The sequence below is a fragment of the Bos indicus genome, chromosome X (genome assembly GCF_029378745.1).
Source record: "Bos indicus isolate NIAB-ARS_2022 breed Sahiwal x Tharparkar chromosome X, NIAB-ARS_B.indTharparkar_mat_pri_1.0, whole genome shotgun sequence".
Taxonomy (NCBI): Eukaryota; Metazoa; Chordata; class Mammalia; order Artiodactyla; family Bovidae; genus Bos; species Bos indicus.
The window spans coordinates 17,604,539-17,631,652 of record NC_091789.1 but is presented as its reverse complement, the minus strand read 5'-3'; the positions used below and the strand labels follow the sequence as shown (position 1 = coordinate 17,631,652).

The following is a 27,114-nucleotide window of genomic DNA, read 5'->3' as shown; positions in this document are numbered from 1 at the left end:
CAGACATCTTTTAATTTGGTGGCTACAGTCACCATCCACAGTAATTTTGGAGCCCAAGAAAATAAAAGTCTGTCACTGTTTCCATTGTTTCCCCATCTTTTTGCCATGAAGTGATGGGACCAGATGCCATTGTCTTCGTTTTTTAAATGTTGATGTTTAAGCCAGCTTTTCCACTCTCCTCGTTCACCTTCATCAAGAGGCTCTTTAATCCTTTTTGCTTTCTACCATAATGGTGGTGTCATCTGCATATCTGAGGTTATTGATAATTCTCCCTGCGACCTTGATTCCAGCTTGTGCTTCATCCAACCCAGCATTTCTCATGATGTACTCTGCATATAAGTTAAATAAGCAGGGTGACAGTATACAGCCTTGACGTACTCCTTTTCCTATTTGGAATCAGTCTGTTGTTCCATGTCCGGTTCTAACTGTTGCTTCCTGACCTGCATACAGATTTCTCAGGAGGCAGATCCGGTGGTCTGGTATTCCCATCTCCTGAAGAATTTTCCACAGTTTGTTGTGATCTACACAGTCAAAGGTTTTAGTGTGGTTAATGAAGCAGATGTTTTTCTGAAATTCTCTTGCTTTTTCTATGATCCAGTGGATGTTGGCAATTTGATCTCTGATTCCTCTGCCTTTTCTAAATGCAGCTTGAACATCTGGAAGTTCTCAGTTCATGTACTGTTGAAGCCTAGCTTGAAGGATTTTGAGCATTCTTTGCTAGCATGTGAAATGAGTACAATTGTGCAGTAGTTTGAACATGCTTTGGCATTGCCCTTCTTTGGGATTAGAATGGAAACTGACTTTTTCCAGTCCAGTGGCCACTACTGACTGTTCCAAATTTGCTGGCATATTGAGTGCAGCATCATCTTTCAGGATTTGAAATAGCTCAGCTGGAATCCCATCACCTCCACTAGCTTTGTTGATAGTGATGTTTCCTAAGGCCCACTTGACTTCACACTCTAAGATGTCTGGCTCTAGGTGAGTGATCACACCATCATGGTTATCTGGGTCATGAAGATCTTTTTTGTATAATTTTTCTGTGTCTTCTTGCCATCTCTTCTTAATATTTTCTGCTTTTGTTAGGTCCATACTGTTTCTGTCCTTTATTGTGCCTGTCTTTGAATGAAATGTTCCCTTGGTATCTCTAATTTTCTTGAAAGGATCTCTCCTGTTGTCTTCCTCTATTTCTTTGCATTGTTCACTGGAAAAGGCTTTCTTATCTCTCCTTGCTCTTCTTTGGAACTCTGCATTCAGATGGATATATCTTTCTTTTTCTCCTTTGCCTTTGCTTCTCTTCTTTTCTCAGCTATTTGAGAATAGCTCAGTCAACCATTTTGCCTTTTTACATTTCTTTTTCTTGGGGATGGTTTTGATCAGTGCCTGTTGTACAGTGTTATGAATCTCCATCCATAGTTCTTCAGGACATGATTATTACCCTCATTTATTGATGTGGTTGAAAGTGAAAGTCACTCAGTCATGTCTGACTCTTTGAAACCCCATGGCGTGTACAGTCCATAGAATTCTCCAGGCCTGAATACTGGAGTGGGTACCCTTTCCCTTCTCCAGGGGATCTTCCCAACCCAGGGATTGAACCCAGGTCTCCCGCATTGCAGGCAGATTCTTTACCAGCTGAGACACAAGGGAAGCCCCAATGATATGGTTAAATAACAACAAAAGCCACGGCACTATTAAGAGAGATGGGATCCGAAATCAGGTAGTCTATGCTGTCTTGTCCACGACACTGCCTGTCACATGCTTGGCTTCTCTTCTTCCTGTTCTTGATGGAAACCCTGATCTAAGCTTGTTCTCCTAGTCCAGCACACTTGGGATAGGTGTTCTGTCTGGCTTTTCTTGGCCTGTGCTGCTAAATTCTATCCTTCCCTTGGTCTATCCCCAGTCCTGGCCCAGGAAATTGCAGTTCTTTTTCTGCCTCTTGCACCATGCTTCTCAGCTTTCAGATTTTCTCAGGGCTGGAAGGTGGTATCCCCTGGGAGAAAGAGCCAATGACCTTCACCTCCTTCTGAGGCCAGTATACCATGGCTCCTATGATAACACCATTACCTATGAATGTGAAGCCCATGCAAGTAGAGACCCCTTTAGCCCTAGACTGGAAGTCCAGCTTGGCTCTTAACTCTACCACAAACTGGTTTGTGTGACCTTGGGCAAGTCACTGACCGCCAGTCTTCTATTTGTAAAATGGAGTTAGACAAGATGACCTCTAAAGCTCTTTCCAGCTCTAACAGTCCATGAGTTTCAATGGCAAGGATATTTGAGGGAAGGGGGGAGTCTGAATGGAGGAGGATTGCCCTAAAGCCTCCTTGATGACATTGAATATCCAGTTCTTTCTCTGATGGCTTCCCAAATAGACCAAAGTGAAAGCAATTGAAAAGGAGCCCCGGGGTGTAATCATTCTCATTAGAACAGATCCTTCGGGTATCTTTGGGGCTACAGGGGGGGCAGGTAGGTTGGCTGATTGAGATGTCAGAGTACTCAGTTTCTGATATTGGAGAGTTTGGGGTGAAATTAACATAATTAAGCCTTAAAGAAATTGCCACCCCCATAGCACCACACGACCCCAATGGAGCTTCTGAGCAAAAGAAATAGAATTCAGTGTCTGTTGCTCCAAATAATATTTGACACAACCACCCAGAATGAAAATGAGAAGCCCTCAAACCACAGAGCTCTATCAGTGTGGAGAGAGATCCATGGAGTGGAGTGCCAGGGGCTGAAGGGCAGGTCAGAGCAGAGGGATACAAAGTGGCTGAGCAAACCCAAGGGAGGGAGACAGTTCTCTCTTTGCTGAAACCCTCCGGGAGGGAGGGAGACAGTTCTCTCTTTGCTGAAACCCTCCGGGCTAGAGAGCTAGGGTAATTTTTGACCTAGCTGTCCTTGTGTGCATTGCTGTGAGCTTTTATTAAGTATTTATGTAGCAGTTTATATTTCACCAAGTGCTTTACAATCACTTTTATTTGGCTGAGTAAAGTTTTCCTGGAATCCCATCTACTTTATGATCAGGAGAGGCACTTCTCGTTTGCTTAGCACCACCCTGCACACAGCTGCACACAATAGGCCCCTTGTTCTGGCCGGAGAGCAGGTGCAAAGAGTCGAGGACCTGGAGGCACCTGCCAACTGCTGGGGAGGCTGGAGTAGGGGTGGTTTACACTTCAGTTCACCTTTCCTTCCCTCTGTTACTCTTGAGTGTTATTTTATTGCTGGTGACTAGAGAGCGGCCGTGCCAGACTTGGGCCCGCCAAGGGCAGAGCTGTTCTGCTATTGGCAGTGGAAGGGCCGGTGGCTCTAGTTTGGTTCCTCTGGCCATGCCCACCATGGGCACCGTCTTCCACCAGGGGAATACTGGAACACACTTCCACCAGAGTGTTTCCTTCTGCTCCCCAGGGCCGTGACTGCAGCCTGCATCCTGGGGCTCTGGGACCGAGTTTAAGAGAAGGCAGCAGAAGTGGCAGTTCTGCTTTCTTCAGGCCAGACTTTTTAGTGTCCTTGGGCAAGTCTAACACCTTCGTCTTGCTAGTTTCATCTCCTCTCCATCAGCCACAGAGGCGCCCTCTGCTGGCTCTCTGGGTGTCATGATGGAGGCCGGTGTGTGTCCTCAGCTCATGAATGGTGGGCTGCACATTCTCAAGCATCTTAGTTTGCAGGGAAATCCCACACAGTCACTAGTTGAAGATTTCATTTTCTGAGGACCAGATTTGCCAAAGACCAAACCAGAATCTGGTCTGTGAAGTCCAAACTGGGGATAGTGGGCTTTTAGAACACTGGACAGTTCAGTGTCTCTAACTCCTAGAGTTCTGTAACAGCACAGAGCTGCATAGATGCTTAATAGGCAAGTGCAGAATAGAAGGTATTTGCATTCTGTACTGACATGTGCTAAGTCGCTTCAGTCATGTCCAACTCTTTGCAACCCCATGGACTATAGCCCACCAGGCTCCTCTGTCTGTGGAATTCTCCAGGTAAGAATATTGGAGTGGGTTGCCATGCCCTCCTCCAGGGAATCTTCCCAACCCAAGGACTGAACCCAGGTGTCCCACATTGCAGGTGGATTCTTTACCATCTGAGCCACCAGGGAATCACATTGCTTAAGGTTGCCGCTGCTGCTGCTAAGTCACTTCAGTCGTGTCCGACTCTGTGTGACCTCATAGACAGCAGCCCACCAGGCTCCCCCGTCCCTGGGATTCTCCAGGCAAGAACACTGGAGTGGGTTGCCATTTCCTTCTCCAATGCATGAAAGTGGAAAGTGAAAGTTTAGTTGCTCAGTCGTGTCCGACTCTTCTCGACCCCATGGACTGCAGCCTACCAGGCTCCTCCGCCCATGGGAGTTTCCAGGCAAGAGTACTGGAGTGGGGTGCCATTGCCTTCTTCGTGGTTAAGGTAGCACAAAACTCTTCTCTTTACTTCTAAGCTCAGATACCTTTTTGTCACTGGGTTGTTATTCCCTTCTCCAGGGGAATCTTCCTGACCCAGGAATCGAACCCATGTCTCTTACATCTCCTGCATTGGCAGGTGGGTTCTTTACCACTAGCGCGACCTGGGAAGCCTCTGTACTGATGGAAGACAGCAAATCCTTTTTCTGACCCCCAAAACTGAGAACCTGGAAATTTCACCGTCAGATTTGAAACCCTCTCGAAGTTATTGCCTTGACCGTAGCGAATATAACAGATGGGTTCAAAGAATTGCTTTCACGACGGTAAAATCTTCTCAGAAGCGGGCCAAAGTTTAGACCACTGGAATAGGGTTTGTGATGCAAATTGATATTGTGTAGTGTGGGTGGGCTCAGTGTGGGAGCCCAGGCAATGGGACACAGGCTGCATGAGTGAGTGGTGCTCGGGCTGTGGCAACTCTCCCGTTCGGCTGGCCCAAGTGGGCAGTGACCTGCCACTTGAACGATGGTGTTCACTCGGGCCTCAGGCAGGAACTCCGCCATCCCCTACCTGGCCATTGTTTTCCAAAGTGCTGCAATCTGGCGGCTTGGGACACAGTGGCAGGTTTTCCTGGCAGGGCTCAGACAGAAGTCCAGTATAATGCAGGTCCTCAGTCACTGGCTCCAGATTGGGGCAGAAGACCCCAGGGGAACAGACTGACAAGAGCTGGGCAGAATAGATCAGCTTTGGATGAAGTCTTCAGTCTCAATTCATTTCAACAGAGGTATATTGACTGCCTGTTGTATGCTGGCCACTGGGTAAAGCAGAGGACTGACTCAGGTGAATATAAACACAGAAACCAGGATGGAATTTGGCCATATGGCCCAGGAAAATATACCCGACCAGACGAAGCCATGCCTGAACATGTAGGGTTCACCCCAAAAGCATGAAATACTGGCTCCAAGGATAGGTCAGACAGCTAAGCTCTCACCATTGTCCCCATTGGCTCAGGATCTCAGTAGGTCTAATCCCAAGCACTGAAGATTTATTGTTGTTGTTCAGTTGCTAAGTCATGTCTGACTCTTTCTGACCCCATGGAGTGCAGCATGCCAGGCTTCCCTGACCTTCACTGTCTCCTGGAGTTTGTTCAAACTCATGTCCATTGAGCCAGTGATGCCATCCAACCATCTCATCCTCTGTCATCCCCTTCTTTTGCCTTCCATCTTTCCCAGCATCAGGGTCTTTCCCAATGAATCGGCGCTTATCACGTGTCCACAGTATTGGAGCTTCAGCTTCAGCATCAGACCTTCCAATGAATATTCAGGACTGATTTCCTTTAGAATTGACTGGTTTGATCTCCTTGCAGTCCAAGGGACTCTCAAGAGTCTTCTCGAGCACCACAGTTTGAAAGCATCAACTCTTCAGTGCTCAACCTTCTATATGGTCCAACTCTCACATCCATACATGACTACTGAAAAAACCATAGCTTTGACTGTACGGACCTTTGTTGGCAAAGTGATGTTTCTCTTTAATATGCTGTCTAGGTTTGTTATTACTTTCCTTCCAAGGAGCAAGTGTCTTTTAATTTCGTGGCTGCACTCACCATCAACAGTGATTTTGGAGCCCAAGAAAATAAAATATGCCACTGTTTCTCCACATTTTCCCCATCTATTTGCCATGAAGTGATGGGACAGGATGCCATGATCTTAGTTTTCTCAATGCTGAGTTTTAAGCCAGGTTTTTCTCTCTCCTCTTTCACCCTCATCAAGAGGCTGTTTACCTCCTCTTCACTTTATGCCATTAGAGTGGTGTCATAGGCATATATGAGGTTATCAGTATTTCTTCCTACAGTCTTGATTCCAGCTTGGGATTCATCCAACCCAGCATTTTGCATTATGTACTCTGAATATAAGTTAAATAAACAGGGTGACAGCATACAGCCTTGACAAACTCCTTTCTCATGTCTGTTGTTTCATGTCTGGTTCTAACTTGCTTCTTGACCTGCATACAGGTTTCTCAAGGATTAGGGGCCTGTAAAGGACTGTGGCTTAGACGCTGACAACGAAACAGTGACAAGAATGTTGAGCTTTCTTTTAAAGCATTTCAGTAGTACCCATTCATGTAAAAACAGTTTATCCTTTGCTCGCAGTCTTTATCAGTTCATGAAATAAGGTTCAGCAAGACATCCAAAGCAACATTTAGGAGGCTTTTCTTTGTGAAACGCAATGCATGAAAAAAATCCACAAGTTACGTTCTTCTCTAACTCAGACTTGCCTCTCCCTGAAACTCCTCTTGAGTCTGTGAAGTGTGATTGTAGGTAGAGTTTGAAAGTTCTCTTCTTAATTTTGAAGATCCTTGCATTAAAGAATGGATGTTTGTTCTGGATCCCGCAGGGACCTGGGACAAACAAAGCAGTGTTCTGAAGAGAAAGATTTGAAAAAGTGTGTGGGTGTTTCCAAGAGCCATGTAATTCGTTACTTGTGACAGTTATATGCAAAGTGGAAGCAGAATATTTTCTGTCACAGAGAGCAGGAACATGAAATGTGGAGGGAGGAGAGAGTGAAAAGGCTTCTGACACCCAAAGTTGATCACTCGGGAAACTTGGCTGTCTGCCCTGGGGCACAGGTCAACAACGTCTTCTTCAGTGGACTAAAATAAATGTTGAACCATTTGAAGTCCTAACCATAAGTTCCCTGCCTCAGACGCCCCATCCACTAGCAGTTTTGTGAGGACCTCTCTGCTGAGGAGTAGTTCCTTTCAATCAGGCCTGCCTGCTCAGTGCTGGCTACTCACCCAATGGAGACTCTTCCAGTTCTCTCGGTACAGGGATGAGCAGACTTGAAGCTTCCCCTAAGTATTCATGGCAAGATTTATTCATTCTACTTCAGAAAATTCTTTTCCAAATAACATTTATTGAACACCTATTTTGTGTTGGATACTTTCACAAAACAATACCAGTGCTCATATAAATGTGTTGGGCCCTCTTCTAAACACTAAACCTATGTTATCTTAGATTTGCTAACATTCATTACATCAGCTAATCCTCAAAACAAATGGAGGTGGCATTATCCCTATTTCAGAGATAAGGACACTCAAGTCCAGGAGAGTTTAGTTACTTGTCAAAAGTCACACAGTACCAGCCTTTGAACGTGTGTCTTGACTCCAGGACCAGTGCTCTTTCCACCATATTACTCAGCCTTTCTAAAGTATACTGTCTTTGCTGTCTCAGTAAACTATGTAGACAGGACTGAATTTTACCTTTTAAAAATAAAATAATTATTGATCATTATTTTCAACATCAGTTACTTTCATACAATGTTCTCGTGTGTGTGACCTGTTCTTTGATCTCTTCTTGTCTTTTCTATTTGGGGGACGTTGTGGCTCTAATCACATTCCATCAGCAGTGATACCAATAATAATTTGGATGGCTACTGTTTGGTCTCTCTGGGGCTCAGTTTGCCCATCTGTAAGAGGGGTGCATTGAACTAAATGATTTTGAGGGTCCCTTATGACTCAAATATTTTTGAGTTAAAATCTAACTTTCAAAAAAAAACTAAAAAAAGGTAAAGACCATTTCCTTTTGGTTTAACTCCAGTGGGACAAGAAAACATCTGGTTTTCTGGGCTAGAAAGTAAAAGTCACTCAGTCGTGTCTGACTCTTTGGAATTCTCCAGGCCGGAATACTGGAGTGGGTAGCCTTTCCCTTCTCCAGGGGATCTTCCCAACCCAGGGATTGAACCCAGGTCTCCCACACTGCAGGCAGATTCTTTACGAGCTGAGCCATAAGGGAAGCCCAAGACGACTGGAGTGGGTAGCCTTTCCCTTCTCCAATGGATCTTTCCAATCCAGGAATCAAACTGGGGTTTCCTGCATTGCAGGCGGATTCTTTACCAACTGAGCTATCAGGGAAGCCCACTGTCTGGGCTAGAGGGACTCGGTAAATGAGTTTGGGGTGATTTAATGATAAATCACCATTATACACCCTGCGCTACTACATCTCCACTCCCAAATATTGAACTTTGAATTGCCTTTTTTTTTTTTTTTTTGCTATTTTTGGAAATCTTACACTGGCTCAGATTCCTCTCCTCCTTGGTATGTTCCCCTCAAGGACACCCCTCAGAGAACCCTTCAGCAGCCCTGCCCACCCTGGCTTGGTGTCTTGGCTGCCCGTGGTCAGGGCTCAAAGCCCAGGAGGCTGTTCTCACCAACCTTCCCACACATCAGGCTCTGCCCATGCCGCGGTTCTCACAGGAATCGCTTTTGCTTCCTTATTTACTTTTCTCTCTCCTTACCTCCAGGCTCCTCTGTGGAGTTTGCCTCTTCAGACAAACATTCAGGCATTTTCTCTCTGCCTCCCCATCTCTGCAGGAGGCTGTTCCCCACAGCGGGTGATATCAACTTCTCAAGCTTTCCTCACCATCTGGAAAATATTCTTCGCTTCTTGAGGTTTAAATGACTTCTTGATTATATTCCAAGACCAATCTTTTAGTCTCTCCTTACAGGTTAGAAACTAGGCTAAAAGCGGATTCTAATATAGCTATTCCCTTATATAGGTAATGTCCACTAGATGAGGTATAAATGGGCTTTCAGCCCCCTGATTTCTACTCTAAATTTTGCTTCCTTTCTGTTGAAATATATCTGTAATTTCTGAAAGGCTATTGTTTGAGAATCAAAGTAGTTCTTGGAGTCTGGTGGTCGTATCTGTTTCTGGCACTCTCCTGTCTGATATTTGGTCTGAAGTGGTATTGCTGTACCAACAATTATGAAAACCATTTTTCTTTAGACTTGTGCATACATAAATGAGAAGCAAATTGCTGCCTTCTTTATTAAACATATTTATTAAACTCAGCAATTTTCACTTTCGCTTTATTTTTCTGTTCATTTATGTAAATGAAGACTGCATCTTGGATAGAAAAAGAACATTTTCTTAGGCCTATTGATAAGGTGGGTTTTCTACCCTGTGTTCTAGTTTGTTTTTAAAGGTATTTATACTCTTTAAATTATGCCATTTTTTCACAGTGATTGTTGCAGCTGGAGTGCTTTCCAAGGAAACATTCTGATAAATCACTGTTTGGGCAAAGGGCTACTTGCAATACTGCAGCCTTTCCATAAGATGGCGCACTGAGAATGTGAGATCTGTAACTTCTGTGTAGATCATCTAAAACCCCAGTAGTAAATGAAACAAACTTCTGTGAAATTAAATATTTGGTGGGGGGAGGGGGCAAGTTGGTTTTTCTAAGACTTGCTTTCAAATACTTTCCAGTAGTCTAATGCCTAGAAGAAGGAGGAAAGTGAATTTTCTAGCAACTTCTCTCTCCTGCATCCGTACTAGCAATGCTCAAAATCACCAACGTGTATTTAAGGAACCTTTTAAAGAAGAAATTTATTCTAACGGTGAGAGTTATGATACTACCTACCTGTGATGCTGGGAAAGTCCCTCCCTGGGTCTCAGTTTCTTCATCTGCGCCATCAGTGGATTGGACAAGGGTGCTTCCTATTTGAATGTTGTATGTTTGAATCCATTGATTTCCTTCCACTTTACCTGTGCTGCCTCAGCCAGCACAGACCCAGGAAGAAAAGACTGCCCATTTTACACATGTTTGACTCTATTCCTCTTCTACTAGTGCTCTCTTTGTGTCATTTGTCCTAACACCATCACGTCCAGGTGTCCTATTTTCATTGGGTTCCTTTGCTCTTTACGGCTTTTGCAAGGTGTCCCTCCTCCATCCCTGCCCAATCTGCCTGAACAGAGACGTGTCTTCCTTTCACTTCACAAATCACATTTGCTATTTTTGTGCTAATAAGCAGGTACCACACTGGATGGGGGAAGAAGACACCACAGGTAATGCTTTATGGGGACACTTATAACATCACGCATAACATGTCCAGTTAAGAAGAGTTTAGATTTAGGAGGCAGGAGCGCCTCTCTATTTTTCCTTCTCCACTGGCCAGTATTCATTGCCAGAACCATGTCAAAGCTTTAGGAAAAAGCAGTGTTCTGGAGAGAGGACAGTTAATCTAATTAGAGATGAGTGTTGCTAAGCAGATAACCCATCCTTAAAATCCCCCATGGCCAACAGTGTCCCCATTCCTGACACTCGGGGCAGTCTGGGTGGGGAGAATTGTGGCTGCAGTGACTTAGCCTCACTGAAAATCTGTCAGGAACCATTGTACACCAGGGGCACAGAGGAAGTGAGTGGAAATAAAATGCTGGATGAATGAATTAATTACTGCAACTCTACAGAGACACCCCTAACTGAGTCCCTCTGAGCTTAAAGCTTGGAGCATGTATGTTACATAAAATCCCCTGGGGTTCCATTGCATATGTCGTATTGCTACGTGGCAGGGAGACCTTCGCCAACACTCACTTTCCTATTGTCCTTAGAGATTTCAGATCACCTTTGGTGTTTGTCTATACAGTGGTGGTGGAGGAGGATTATTTATATGTCTAACTTCAATACCTTATTTTTCAAGAATGCAAATATTTCACTGAATGGTGATGCTGTTGGATCTCTGTTTGGGAGAAGAAACTCCATACACAGGGCTCTCCCCAAGGGCTTTTAAAGGGCAAGCCCAGGAATCCGCTGATTAGGTAAAGAGAGCTGTTGTGGCAAACCCTGTTGTGAGCCTCGTAGACCATCACCAGTAGCTGGCTAATTGTATCATACCATGAATTGGGCAGTGTGAAATGGAAATGTCAAATATTTAGTCAGCATGGATTATTTCTAAGGAATAATGGCAACGGAGAGGTTAAGAACAGAGGCAGCTGGACATAGACTCAAACGTTCAAACTCTAGCTTTGCTATTGAGTAGCTGTGTGACCTTCAGCAAGTGGCTTCACTTCATGCCTTGGTGTTCTTCTTTGCAAGAAGGAGCTGATTATAATACCGTCCATCTTGTAGGGCTCTTAGGAGGACTCAGTGTGGTGCTGCGGGTTGTATTTTCCCTCATGCTGGAACAGTATCTGGCACAGAGAAAGCACTCAGCACTGCCAGCTGGTGTTACTACATGTACTAGGAGGTGCTCTGGGTGGTACACAAGACAGCTAACCAAGCCTCTGCCTTCAGAGAGCTCATGGACTGTACGGGCTGGTAAATGGAACGTATGTGGAAGGAGCACAAGCCACTCAGCGTGGTACCCACAATGCATTTGGGTGCAAGAGCAGCAGTTCAGAATGAATCCCAGGTAGGCCCTCAACTCCCATCAGGAGAGGACTCTTCGAATCTTCTGGGAAGGTTGGCAAGAACTTGAATGGCTTTTATGCCTCTGTTTAGAGACAGGGTCCTCATAATAATACACATTCAGTCATATCCTTACTGACTGTCCTTTTGAAATAGGTTAGCATTACCTCATTGAAGAGTAGAAAACATATAGGCTGTGTTTAACCTAACAAAGTATAGTTTGTGACCTGATGATAACCATCTGAGGTGTGAAGGAATTCCAGGGTGACATTCTGTGTATTGGCCCAAACATGTGTTCTCATAAGGGATCCCCTTTAAGCCGGGGATCTAGTCATGGCCGACATAACTCTGATTAACAAGAATAATTTCCCAGAGGCTCTGAGTGAGGCCTAGGAGTTAGGCCCACTTTTTATTTTCCTTTGATTTGTTTTTTCTTGTTGTTGTTATTGTTGTTTCATGTTGTTTTCTTTTGCCTTAAAAATAACTGCTATATAAATTTTCACCCATTAAAAATTACTGTAAAGGTTTTAAAGTGTAAAAGATATAGAAGGACATAAAAAACTAAAATTTCCCCCAATATCTTACTTACTGGAAGTAACTGCTTTTACCATTCTTTTTTTTCTCATTAAATTTTTTAAGTGTCTCAAATTCTATGACATATTTTTAATCAAGTTGTTTCCATTAAAAAGTACTGATTTTAAAGACCAATGACTTAGAACGGCCACACAAAAAATGAATGGTCCACAAAATATTCTCCTTTCCTTCTGAAGGTTTATCATGCCAGGTTACCATTAACTAGTCTTTGACTATTGAGCTTAAATGGCCAATTGAGACAAACAGTTCTGAGACCATTCTTCCACCACTGATTAAGATGGCAGGTATTGAGGATGTTGTTCATTTAGCCTTCTGAGCTTTCTGGGCAGACTTGGTGACCTTGCCAGCTCCAGTTGCCTTCTTGTCTACTGCTTTGATGACACCCACAGGAACCATCTGTCTCATGTCGCGAACAGCAAAATGGCTCAGAGGAGGATAGAGAAGCTCTCAACACACGTGCGCTTGCCAGGAACCCTATCAATGATGGTAGCATCACCAGATTTCAAGAATTTGGGGCCATCTTCAGCTTTGTTCTAACTTTGTTCTTTTGATGTCTGCATAGTATTCCATTTGAACACTCAAGAATTTTAAGATTCTGCTCTACATTTTGTCTGGCTAAGGAGAAAAGGGTAGAGGTGTGAGAAACAGGACATAGTATTGGGGATGGGGGAGAGGTATTCACATGCCTAAATGGATAGGGGAAGAGCAGAGTTCCTGAATAGTTTTAAAATAGTGCCACTAAATTTAAAAATAGGGCCACTAAATTTTAGCAGATGTAGACATCAATCGAACCAGTACTTTCGGTTACTGCTTTGTGGAGTAAATAAAATAAAGTTTTAGGTCTAAGCCATAAGCCAGCTCTTCCCAACACTTCTGTAACCAGAAACCATGCTTAATTTACTAAGTCTTTTGAGGATTTAAATAGCACATGGATAGAGCAAAATAGTGGATGCTGTTTCAACTTTCAGAAAGTTTGGCAAGCTTTTAAACTCAAGGCTGTTTTTAAAAAATTGAGTCAGCATGGGATTGGGGAGCAGTGTTTAGTCCCGGCTCCTTATCCAAGACTTGGGGGTAAGAGACAAAAAAAAAGAGCTGAAAGGGCATTTTTCTGAATGGCAGGAAATAGACAGTAGGGCCACAAGGGATCAGCTATGCGACTAATTTGACTTAATATTTATAAATGATTTGGAAGAAGGAGTACAGGGCAAAGTCACTAAGTTGGCAGATGTCTTTACACTATTCCACTGAGGATAATAAACTTTAGAAGGTGACTTGTTTTATAGGAGTGGGCAGGCTTCGATAGGAATAAGTCCAGGGAGATGTCTCTAGGGACACGTTCCTAAAGTTCATTTTAGAACTGCTTACCTCTTTACCTGTGAATCAGGTCTCTGCTTCAGGCATCAGTAGATATAAAGAAAAAGAGGATGGAGTTGGTGGTCATCAAGAGGGAGATGACATTTAAACAGACAGCATTATATACAAGCACACAAAAGGAGGCTAGTGGGGAGCTGATTCTCACCAGATATATAAACAAAGAATTTCCCTTAAAGAAATGCATTGCATTTCTTTAACACAGCCCCCAAAGGCAATTGGTATGTGGTGGGTGATCTGTTTATTCACTGGAGAAGGACATGGCAACCCATTCCAGTATTCTTGCCAGGAGAATCCCTTGAACAGAGGAGCCTGGCGGGCTACAGTCTATGGGGTCGCAAAGAGTCGGGCGCAACTGAAGTATTTCACATGCACACACAGTGTATTCGCTAAGTTTTAACGTTAGGTAAGGTAAATAGTCAAGGCTGTATACTGTCACCCTGCTTATTTAACTTATACGCAGAGGACATCATGAGAAACGCTGGGCTGGAAGAAGCACAAGCTGGAACCAAGATTGTCAGGAGAAATATCAGTAATCTCAGATATGTAGATGACACCACCCTTATGGCAGAAAGTGAAGAGGAACTAAAGAGCCTCTTGATGAAAGTGAAAGAGGAGACTGAAAAAGTTGGCTTAAAGCTCAACATTCAGAAAACTAAGATCATGGCATCTGTTCCCATCACTTCATGGGAAATAGATGGGGAAACAGTGTCAGACTTTATTTTTCTGGGCTCCAAAATCACTGGAGATGGTGATTGCAGCCATGAAATTAAAAGACGCTTACTCCTTGGAAGGAAAGTTATGTCTAACCTAGATAGCATATTCAAAAGCAGAGACATTACTTTGCCAACAAAGGTCTGTCTAGTCAAGGCTATGGTTTTTCCTGTGGTCATGTATGGATGTGAGAGTTGGACTATAAAGAAAGCCGAGCACTGAAGAATTGATGCTTTTGAAGTGTGGTGTTGGAGAAGACTCTTGAGAGTCCCTTGGACTGCAAGGAGATCCAACCAGTCCATTCTAAAGGAGACCAGTCCTGGGTGTTCTTTGGAAGGAAAGATGCTAAAGCTGAAACTCCAGTACTTTGGCTACCTCATGCAAAGAGTTGACTCATTGGAAAAGACCGTGATGCTGGGAGGGATTGGGGGCAGGAGGAGAAGGGGATGACAGAAGATGAGATGGCTGGATGGCATCATAAACTTGATGGACGTGAGTTTGAGTGAACTCCGGGAGTTGGTGATGGACAGGGAGGCCTGGCGTGCTGCGATTCATGGGGTCACAAAGAGTTGGACAGGACTGAGCGACTGAACTGAACTGAACTGAACTGAATATTGACAGAGTATTATACTATAAGGAAGCATCTATTAGATCACTATCTTCTGAAGTTGTGAAATTTTCAATAATAAAGAGATAATGAGGTCTGCCCTATCTCCTCACAGTGTGGCTGAGAAGCTCAAGTGAGCTAAGTGATACAAAACTGCTTTGTAAAATGCTGTGCAAAAATACAGTGGTGTTAATTATTCTTGGCATGTCATAATTTGGGATTAGAAGTACAAATTGATAAAATTCTAGGAACTTAATAGATATTCATGAAATGTACAAAGATCACCATACAAGGATGTTCTTTGCAGCATTGTTTATATTAGTAAAATATTAGAAATACCTCACTTGTTTATCAGTAAGACATTAGATAAATAATTTATGATCTAGCCATACAGAGGAATAAAAACAAAGCAGTTATTTATGTTCTGACACAGAAATGGATCTAAGATACATATTAAGTGATAAGTTGCAAATCAGCCTAACTAGTACAATTCCAATTTTGGTTAGACTTGCATGTTAGTATACACCTGTGAAGGGCTTCCCACGTGGCTCAGTGGGTAAAGAATCTGCCTGCAATGCAGGAGATGAAGGCAGATGTGAGTTCATTCCCCATGTTGGGAAGATTCCCTGGAGGAGGGCATGGCAACTCACTCCAGTATTCTCACCTGGAGAATACCACGGACAGAGGAGCCTGGCAGGCTACAGTTCATAGGGTCGCAAAGAGTCGGACACGACTGAGCGGCTGAGCATGCACGTATGCACACATACGCATGTGGAAACCTCTAGAAGAATATATATCAAACTTAAAGATGACTCTCTCTTGGAAGGATAAGATGATGCAAGAACTTGTGCTGTATGCTTTGATTATGTCTGTATATTTTAATTGTCTTCAATGAGCACTGTTATTTTTGTAATTAAAAATATGAGTAAAAAATATGAATTTGCCCTTAATTCAACTGCCCTATTGTAATTTTTTAAGTGTATAAGGTAGGGGCAAAAGTCCTGCAAATTTTTCCATTTCTTTAAGAGAATATTCCATTATCAGGATGAGGAAAAAGGGAAAAAAAAAAAAAAAAGAGATCAAAACCTTCTCCCCCTTTGGTAACAGTGTTCTGGTCTTTCTACATGAGAAAAGATAAAGGAGAAAATGAAATCTGTTTCTTGTTTTTGTTTTGTGTTTGTTTGCCTTGTTTTGAAAGGTGAGTAAATGTACAGAGGTCTGGAACCATGAAGCCAGCAAAGAAACCACCTCAGTAGTGAATTACTGTTCCAGTTGAAGTTGACAAAGCCCCGCACTGAAAGGCAGAATTGCCCAGGATTGTAAATATCCCCCATTCTCATGCTGGTGAGGATGTCCATAGATAGCTTGAAACTTCATTCTTGAAGCAGAAACCTATGTCTTATCCTGGGGGACCACGTTAAAACCTTCCCTTGAGCCGCTGGTTTGCCTCCCTGTAGAGAACAGAGACAGAAGCTGGCAGGTATAATTTATGCTGCAAATGGGTTGGGAAAGCCTTTTCAGGAGGAGCTGGGCTGCCCAGACCTGAAGGAAATGATGGGAGGAGGAAGTGGAGAAGGAGGAAATAAAGAACATGCAAGAGTCTTTATCCTTCAGATGAATAGAAAGCACACTCAGAATTAAGGACCCTCCTGTGTGCTTCCCTGGCCAAGACCCAACACCTCCCTTAGTGCTCTTCTGGACTCTACACTAGATGGAGGGCAAAATAAGGGCAGAGACCTTGTCTCTGTCTTGTTCATTGCCATATCCCCAACACCGAGAAAAAAGGAATGATGAATTAATACTTGTTAACTTTTTTTTAAAAAAAACTTTACAATATTGTATTGGTTTTACCATACATTGACATGAATCCGCCACGGGTGTACACGTGTTCCCCATCCTGAACCCCCCTCCCACCTCCCTCCCCGTACCATTCCTCTGGGCCATCCCAGTGCACCAGCCCCAAGCATCCTGTATCATGCATCAAACCTGGACTGGCGATTTGTTTCATATATGATGATTTACATGTTTCAGTGCCCTTCTCCCATATCATCCCACCCTCGTCCTCTCCCACAGAGTCCAAAAGACTGTTCTATACATCTGTGTCTCTTTTGCTGTCTCGCATACAGGGTTATTGTTACCATCTTTCTAAATTCCATATATATGCATTAGTATACTGTATTGGTGGTTTTCTTTCTGGCTTATTTCACTCTGTAAAATAGGCTCCAGTTTCATGTACACAATGGAATATTACTCAGCCGTTAAAAAGAATATGTTTGAATCAGTTCTAATGAGATGGAGGAAACTTGTTGACTTTTGAATGAATGTTCTCCAGTACAAGTAGACTCTATCTGGAGTGGTCTACCTTTGTACCATGCAGGCATCCCACGGGCTGGAAGGTAAAGGTAGCTTGTGGTCAGCTCGACCGTGTGCCAGATACAGTCAACTTGCACTTTGCTTGGAACTCTCTTGTGACAAACCTTTTCTTTACCTTCATATTTCCAGATACAGCCAAAAGGCAGCGAGGAATGGAATGAAGAATCAGTTCAACCTCCATGAGCTGAAAATGAAGGGCCCTGAGCCAGTGGTCAGTCAAATTATTGACAAACTGAAGCATATTAACCAGGTATGTGTGTATCCAACAAAAACAGATATGTCAAAAAATTGAGCAATGGATGATGTTGAGTGTTCATACTGTATTCTTGGGCTTTTGGAAAGGCAGCCATGTTCATCGTCTTCAGAGTCTCTCTGCTAAACAGGACTTCTGACCTTTGTTTTTCACCCCATTTTTAAATTATAAGGAAAATATCACAACATAAGAGAAAGCTTGGAAAACAGAAGGAAAAGTATTTGTCTCAACCCCACTAGTCCATCCTGTTTTCATTTTTATATTTTTTAATATTTGGTCAAAAAATCACACATAGGCTTTTTACATAATTGGAAGTATATTAGTGATTTCTGCTTCTTAGAATTAACACTGTGTTGGAAACACTTTTTCATGTTGCCACAAATCTGCATACTAATCATCTTTTGTGGCCCCGAAAGATTCCTTTGAGTGTTAATTATAATTAATTTGCCTTTGCTATGCATTCAGATTGCTTCATATTTTTACCATTAAATAAAGCGACCTCCTGCATAGTGCTGTCTCCTAATCTTAGCTCAGTTTCTTAACATACTGGAGTTATGGGGTTAAAGGATATGAGCGTTTTACTGCATGTTTCCAAACTGCTGTCCAATGGGGATGTGACAGCTTTCACTGCCACCAGCAAGATACGAGAGGACCAGCTTCACTGCACCCATGCCAACTTCTGAGTCACTGCCATGCACAGAGCACCCACAGATTCCCTTGACTTGCACAGTTTTTCTTCTCAGGAGTTTAGTAACTGAGACACAAATAGAAGTTAGTTGTACCATCTGCTTGTGATTGCTTTGTGGCCACAGTTTAAAAAATGCCATCAAAAATGCCACCAGATACCAGAGTGGCAGTGTTCCTACCAGAGTGGCAGTGTCCATGGGTGGGAGGACCCTGGCACCGCTGACTTCTATTCATAGCTGAGGAAAGACTTAATGAATTAAACTCCTTCTGCAAGGACAGAGGTTTCTGTAGGATGACATTGGCGTGATTTTGTCTTTTCCTGTGAAGTTTAGCAGTGAAATCTTTATGGTTTTTAGGAAAAATATTTGGAAGGGCTTCCTAATAGTGACATATTTCATGGCGAATGGCATTGTGAAAGTATTTACTACACTTTTGAGTGAGATTCCTCCAGAGCCTAAGAAAGTGCTCTGCTCTCTGTGAGCACTTAATAATTAGTTGTTACTGCTTCTGAGCACAGAATAGTGGCAGTATTTGCATAACAGATCCTTCTTTTTGGTGAACTCACAACCTCACTAAGTTCTATAAAGCCTGGTTACATGTAAGATGTTTCAAAACACATCTCTGAAGAATTCAGAGCACAGCATAAACCTCCCATTGCTGTTGGTGTGCTTTACCTGGGGACAAAGGCAGTGTTTCTTTGAATTATTTCTAAATTATCTCAAACCAAATGTGTCTGGGTGACTCCACTCAACTGGTTAGATCCAAGCACTGGTAAGGCCAGAACCTCAGGGTCCATCTCTGTGCCCCTCATTTTAAATGAATAGTGTCAACAGATGTCTTTGGTCACCAGACATGAAGGAATACCTACTATGTGCTCAGCCAGGTTCCAGGGAGTTTGAGGATTCAAAAGGAGCCTGGCCTGTTTTCATACCTTCCTTGGAGGAGAAACACATGTTTAAATACAAAGAAAAGGCAGCCAATAATGAAGAAGAGCTAGACAGTGATGCTGCTCATCAGTTTTGGGGTGATTTGCTTAGGCCTGAGGTGGGCTGGGTACTGTGAGAAGGCTTTCATAAGAAATATCAGAGAAAGACCTGTGGATGGAGCCCCACCCTGTAAAAAGGGAAAGCTGCATCAGAGCATATGATCTGGCAGTCACTAAAAGTGACTATTTATAGCAAGCCCCTCAGTAAAGACTTTGGGTGTTTGATATTAATGCTCTGGGAGACCATGTCATATAATGAATAGAACATGGGCTTTGAATCCACGTGGATCCCAGTTCAACTGTGGGTCTTACTAGATATATAACTTTGGGCAAATCATTCAACCTCTCTGAGCTTTAGTTTTCATCTGTAGTATTTAGAGTTAGCAAAATAGTTCCTTACAAGATTATTGTGAGTATAAGAAATCATGTCTATGTATCTATGTCTATTCATATCCCATTATATAAAATTTATGTATAATTATACATTTTACATATTTGCATATATATGTAAAATGTATATATATATGTATACACACACACACACATAATTGCATGTGCATGACACAGTTAAGGTGATTATTATAGTCAGGATGTCCACTGTAGTCAGGACTTGAGTGAGTCTGAAAGAGAACAGTATTCCAATACTTCTTCCCAGTCTAATTCTGCCACCCAAATTTTGGGTGGATCAAAGAGATCCCTTTGATACATCTTTCTCTCCCATGTTGTTTCCTTCTTTCTCTTCCTGCTAACTTTCAGCCACAAAAGGTGAAGCCTCTTCATAGGTAGGGAGGTATATATTGTCAGTGTCGGAAAGGTCACCATTATAATTACTTTCTCCTACCTTTGCCATGGACATATGTGTGGACATTTTTGGTTCCTTTATAAATACCATTGAGCAACCAATTAATTCTCATTGATAGACCAGTTTTACCCGTTTAAGTTGAGCTGTTAAAATTGGCTGGGCTCCAAACACCCACGCTGGTTTTTTCTTGTCTCATCTGTATTGCTTTACATGGCCAAAATATATCATCTTTCAGACCTTCAGTAAAATTCATATTTTGGCCATGGTTCAATCTGAAAGTGAGACACTTTAGGGAAGTCATAATGAAGAATGGGATGATGATGATAATGTGTTGTATTTGTGTAGCATTGAACCATATTTCAAAGTGCTTTTATGTCCTAAAAGTCTTAACTGCTCATATTGGAAAAAAAATATCCAGCCTGGAATTGTATAAGATACAGTACTGTCAAAGAATCATTCTTTTCAGGAACTCATTGTTACCCTTGGGTATTATTTCATCCTCACTGCCTCCTGGGAGGTAAGTGATAATGTTTGTACCTTTTTTTATAGCTAGGGAAACTGAGGCAGAAAGCCATTAAGGGCTGTGTGGGCATGCTGCCAAAACATTCAGTAAGTTCAGTTGAAAATTCAACCAATCATCCAGATGTTGTTTCCTAGTCACTGCCAAACATCTGGATTCACTGAATGCCTGGCTACATTGACCTACAGTTAGAGTGATGAGGAGGTAGAATCAAGTTAACTTGCCTCAGTTCACATGTAAGTGAGTGGAGAATCCAGGAGTATAATGTTATTTTCCTAAGCTCCTCGCTTGGTGCTGCCACTATTAAAGTACAGTAGGCTGCTCCAACATACGCAACTGTAAGTGCAGAGCTACTTTTGTCTATGCACGCATGCCCGTGTGTGTCCATCCAGATGGACTGTGGCTAGGCCGTTTATGAGCACGTCCCCCAAGACCTCTTCACTTTCTTCCATGGAAATTCTCAGCTGCCTCCTTTCAAGTTATGGTTGCTGTTGATAGGATTTGAAATAATATATTCACTGAGGGAGTAATGTAACATTATTTCCGTATTGACAGTCCCACGATGTAACCTGGAGGGGACGTGTTCCGGGTCAGGCCCAGGGCCCCTTTCCTGGGAAGACCTGCAGGTGTGGAATGTCCTCCCCTCCTCCTTCCAAACCAGAGTTCTTGTGTAACATTCCCACGATTGGAAATGAGGACCCTTTTATTTCCTTTGCAGTTTTTAATTTGTGTGTGAGGATTTATTGTCTTGTGTTAGGAGAGGAATTGAACTCTTAAGTCCTCAATATCAGTCCTGGAATTTGCTGGGCCATGTTGCTTTAAAAGAAAAATTGTGTTTGTCTTACTATCCTGCTTCAAGGCTCCTGCATGGAGAGAAGACCCCACAAATACCAAGAATGATCATGATCCACTCTTACCCACAGGCCACTGTGGCCTGTGTGTCCTCTAACTCAGTTTGTTGGTAACAGTTTCTCTCTAAGACTTGCTGTGTCGTTAGTGTTAATGTCGCAGACCTTAAACTACTACAGAAGCTATTGTTTCCAAGAAAAACCTAGCTGTTTATTATTTTCCCTCAGTTTCAGTTCGGGTTCAAATGAAATTCCAGAAATTGTTTTCCTGCCTGTTGGAAACAGCTGAAGCCAGAGCAGTCAATACCTGCTCATTTGGTGTCAGAGCTTTTCATTCGAAGTTGGATAGTCTCATCTGTTTGGGATGGTTGAAATGTCCTGCTGAATGGTGGGGGTGTGGACGAGATGGCCTCTTAAGATTCCTTCCAGCCGTGTGATTCAGTGATTTGTGGCTCAAGGTCAGGCTTTAACCCAGGACCCTCTTGTGAACAAGTCTTGTGACTTTATTCTCTGCCCTGCCACTCTTTTTTAAACACCCTGTTCCCAGGTCACCCCTTTCTACTTTGTAACCTCGCATCTTTTCAGAGATTCTTCCCTTCCCACCAGTCTTCCAGCCTGGGCAGATGGAACTTAAACTTGCCCTTCCCCCTACCCAATTCTTCTGTTCTCCTGCCTTGTTCTCATTAGGCCATGAAAACATTAAACTACGAAAACACTTGCATTTATCACCCTCCTCCAGAACCAGATAGGTGATCTGTCTTCAGATCGTGTTAGCCATGTGACTCCATATGAATGATAATAATTCTGCCATCAATTTGCACAGCACAATTCAGTTTGTAAAGCTCTTTCATGAACATTACATAAATGGATCTTCACAGTGACTCAGAGAAGCAGACATTATTACCTAGATTTACCAGATGAAGAACCTATGGGCACTGGATGTCTAAGTGACCTTCATATAGTAAGTGGTCAAACTAGACCTAGAATCCAGGGGGACTGATCGCAGTCTCTGTGCTATTTCCTTCTATGTCTTTGAAGACACAGCATGCCTTGCTGTGGTTAGCATGATCCATATATAAAAGATGTGCAGAAAGAAGTACAAATAGCAGAAACTCCTTAATTTGTCTAGCAATTTCCAAGTCCCTAATGTAGTAATATCTATGGTCTGAAGCTCTAAAATTGGCAGCAGAGAAAGAGTAAGCATGTTGTTTACCAAGCATCCACTGGGAAGAGTCCTAGAAAACTGACCCCAATTGTGTATGGTGTGGCAACTGAGGCACTTTGTGACATAGACAGCAGACAAACTTTCTATTAGCTATCTCTAACTCATAAAATGATTTTAAATGGCCAAAGAAAATTTTAAATGTCGAGCACACAGTGGAATGTCTCCACTTCCATCCCCCTTCATAAATACCTGAAAAGTGTTTTTAAGATGCCTGACAGATTATTTTGGTATCGTGAAAAGGCACTGACTTTGAAATAGAAAGTTGCAACTTTAATAAATTAATTAATAAAGTTGTTACATGTCAGAAAAGTACCCAGGGCATACCTTAGCATGTAAGTTTTAAAAATCTTTAAATGAATCTCAAGCATGATCAAAAATTCTTTGAGTAACTTTTTTCTCACAATAATACCAGTGAGAGTCATAAAATGCTGGCCTACTCCAGTGGTTGCTAGAAAAGCTAACACTAATCTAAAATTTCTAAACCAAAGGAGAAACGTTTTGAGAGTCAAATTTAAATAAAAGGCCTTTCCAAATGAAATTATGTCCCAGTGTCTCTCACACTTCTTCACATACAAATAGTGTAGCCGAACTGTAATAATTGCCATTTCCATATGGAGTCAGAATGTGTGTTTGTGTGAAAGACAGAGTATCTACAATGGCATGTTAACAACAGCCAATGAATGACTTCTGAGTTATAAAAGAACAATGCGAGTTGGTCTTCAAATCCCAGACCTAGACTCTGTGGAGCTAAACATGATTTCATGAAGTAAAAGGGAATTAGCTGATGCATTCCAAAACACATTTATCATTAAAAAATCTTCTGTCATTTTGCTTAATAGCTTGAAAAATAATTACAATGTCTGGTGGCTTTGGGGAGCATGTGTTTTTAATATCTTAATTACTGTGTACAGTTTAATAACACTGCACCAAGATGAATTCCCAAGTATTTCATATTAAATTTCTTGAAAATGAACTATTTGCTTTTTTTAGAGGATACAGGATTAAAAAAGATGAATTCCCAAGTATTTCATATTAAATTTCTTGAAAATGAACTATTTGCTTTTTTTAGAGGATACAGGATTAAAGGTACTTAAATTGGGTCATGTATTTTAATCTTTGCACATTAAGTTAAGTTATTCAAAAGCAGAAGATAAGTCAAGAGTGGTAAGCCAAAATGTTGTTGATAGCAACAACATTTGCTGGTGATTGTGGCTTATCAGTGAAAGGAAATACATGATCTTTTTCATTGCGGTATTATACTCTTTCATAAGGTTTTTTTAGTAAGAAGTATTGGAAGTGTTCAGAGAAGGCAATGGCACCCCGCTCCAGTACTCTTGTCTGGAAAATCCCATGGATGGAGGAGCCTGGTGGGCTGCAGTCCATGGGGTTGCTAAGAGTCGGACACGACTGAGCGACTTCCCTTTCGCTTTTCACTTTCATGCATTGGAGGAGGAAATGGCAACCCACTCCAGTGTTCTTGCCTGGAGAATCCCAGGGATGGGGGAGCCTTCTATGGGGTCGCACAGACTCGGACACGACTGAAGCGACTTAGCAGCAGCAGCATTGGAAGTGTTAACTATGGAAAGACAAGTTCTACATATGAAAAGGAAATTCTATCAAACTATAAAGGCTATTGGGTTTACAAAGTTAGAAATATATTTCCAAAATATCTATGAAATCCATAGAGTCTCTTATTTACATCTACCTGCTGGCCAAATACAACACAGCAAAAATAAATGCTTACAAATGATTGCTCTCTGCCACCATAAACCTGTATTATAAGCAGTATATTGGTGTATGTATGTTCAGATACTCTTCGGAAATTCAGAGACAACTTTTATCTTGATATATTTATGAACATATACGTATCCTGCCTCTGGATTGTCAGCTCCTTAAGTCTGAAATCATGCATACAAGTCTGTTTTCTACAGCACCTAACATAGTGGCATATACAGAATAGACCCTCATATACAGTATTTTATAGATCATCAGTTCATTCAAAGAAGTTAATCTTTGTTGCCCTAAATTTATTTCTGAGCTTTGATTTAATTTAAGGTACTTTTCACATTGAATATCAACCAGTTTTTGTGCTAAAGAAGAGGGTTATGTAAGTGCACCGTTACAGTTTGCAGGGATGTTTCGGTCATAGGGTCCAGCCCTTGGATTTTATAGACGAGGAAATGAAAACCTAGAGAGAGAAATGACTTGTCCAAAGTCACACTGCTAGTAAATGACAAAGCTGGGCCTGGGAAACAAACAGATTGATAGTTTGTGGTGCCTTTGCTCTGCTTCCAAAGGCTCTTGTGTAATCCAAAACATGCTTCTAAACACGCAAGCACATTTTCTTATACAGAACTCCCAACCACAGCAGAAGCCCCTACTGAAGCAGTTCATCTTTGGAACGAAAATGGGCATAGCAAGAGACAGGAACTTGCTAATTATTATCTCTTGTCATATCTATTAACTAGTGTTTGGTCATAACAAGCACGCCTCAGTGCCTCCTGCCTCATTAAACCCAGTGAGCAATGGTTGCACGTGGGCTAGGAGCCAGGGCAGGGGGCTCTCTGCTGGGATCACTGGACCCAAACCAGGCAGAGTCAGCAGGACCTATTGCTCGTGGTTTTATGCCCACTCACACAGTCTGACTTGGGCTCCTGTCCACACTCAGGATTAGTCATTAGTCATCTGTTCACTCTCATGCTCGTATCTCAACTCCTCCACCTTCCTGGGTACCCTATAATGATTTATCCAGTGCTTCTCCCTCCTTCCAGAATGGCAAAATTAGCATCATATTAGTCAGTGGGCTTATGTGCCAGTTAGCTCAGTTGTCAAGGCAGTGTGTTCAGATTCTGTTCCACGGAGAGTAGAGATGTGGGAGACGTGCTGTGGGGGTTATTCTGCGTCCCCCATTCCTTTTTTAACCAGAGTGTCTAAAATCTGCTTTACATATGGGTCTTCTAAATACGATTTCACTTAAACAAAGGGCTTCAACTGCTAAAACAATAAAAAGTCTCAGAGTGCCCTTGAAGCTAATATTAAAGGTTTAATCCCATATGGAGCCATTTCTTCATGTGAGCATTCACTCAATGAATGTACTAAGTATCTACAATACACAATGCAGTCACAGAATGCCTTCCAATCTCCATCTGCCACTCCTAAAATGAACTGTTAGTTAAAATGGAGACAATATGGAAAGTATGAATGGGTTGGTGGAGACATTATTCCTATTGGAAATGATGTTCCCATTGGAAGGCGCATTATTCTCATATTGGTGAACCAAAAGTATCTTCTTTGAAGCTGAAGACCAAAACAAAGTTTTCCTTGCCCATGTCATTAGGATTTTGACAAAACTCAATGGTAATAAAACTAACTTCTGAATAGAGAGCAGATACGTTTGCCCCAGGATGGCAGACCTATGTTAATTGGCTCAACCAAAAGTTTGGCCTTACTCCTTGATATCCATGGGTATTGAGACCTAGGGCTTCCCAGGTGGCATTAGTGGTAAAGAACCAGCCTGCCAATGCAGGAGACTTAAGAGACATGGGTTCAATCGCTGGGTCGGGAAGATCCAGTGGAGGAGGGCATGGCAACCCACTCTAGTATCCTTGCCTGGAGAATCCCATGGACAGAGGAGCCTGGTGGGCTGCAGTCCATAGGTCGCAGAGTCAGACATGACTGAAGTGACTTAGCACACACACACACTGAGACCTAACCTTCAACTGTAAGCTTATTTGACATATGGCCAGGGACGTTTCCATATTCTGTGTAGGCTCAGTGTTAGTATTTAGTGAATGTAAAGTAATAATAATGGGGTCAGTTCTGTGTGCCTGACTATATGCTTTCCTTAGATAGCAACCACGGTAATTTTGCATAGCAAATTTTGAGTGGAATATTTCCAGCAGAGTTATAATTAATGTTCAAAGTAAAAATTGTGTTATTATTCATATGTACTTCATTGTCTTGGATAAGTTCCTAATATAGTTAAAGTGAAAGTGAAGTCGCTCAGTCGTGTCCGACTCTTTGTGACCCCGTGGACTGTAGCCCACCAGGCTCCTCCATCCATGGGATTTTCCAGGCAAGAATACTGGAGTGGGGTGCCATTGCCTTCTCCAGGGGAATCTTCCTGACCCAGGGATCGAACCCAGGTCTCCCACATTGCAGGCAGACGCTTTAACTTCTAAAGATGGTCTTATTTGTTTAGTGGATCTGTGTTATTTACTTCACAGTCCATATCTTGCTAGTTCATCACTGCACTATGGGTAAGCAGTTGACAAGACCAAATCAGCTAAGAGAATTCCTATTGTGATAAGTCCTAGATAATGATGCCCAGGTTCAGATCAGTTTATATCCCATAGCACTGAAGAGTCTTCTGGTTATTCTCGTGGTATCACTATTAGCAAATTTTGAGTCATCACAACAAGCAGAAGAAGAGCCAAAAGACTGGAGAAAGGCACAAAGTTTTACCCTCACCTTGAATAAGGAGGGGCAATTGGATTGTGGAAACCACATATCAGGGAACCTGGTATCACATCTTCCCCGAATTCTAGACCAGAATCTTGGAGACTGTGAGCTTCCAGA

The 27,114-nt window shown here is 42.4% G+C and overlaps 1 protein-coding gene across 1 annotated transcript in view; it reads left to right on the top strand.

Annotated features, from left to right (window-relative positions):
- GPC3 (glypican 3) overlaps nucleotides 1–27,114 on the top strand; it is a 463,318-nt gene that overhangs the window by 328,212 nt on the left and 107,992 nt on the right. The window contains exon 6 of the mRNA XM_070783773.1: nucleotides 17,346–17,466. Within this exon, the coding sequence (XP_070639874.1) occupies nucleotides 17,346–17,466 (121 nt within the window). The remainder of the gene's footprint in view (nucleotides 1–17,345; nucleotides 17,467–27,114) is intronic.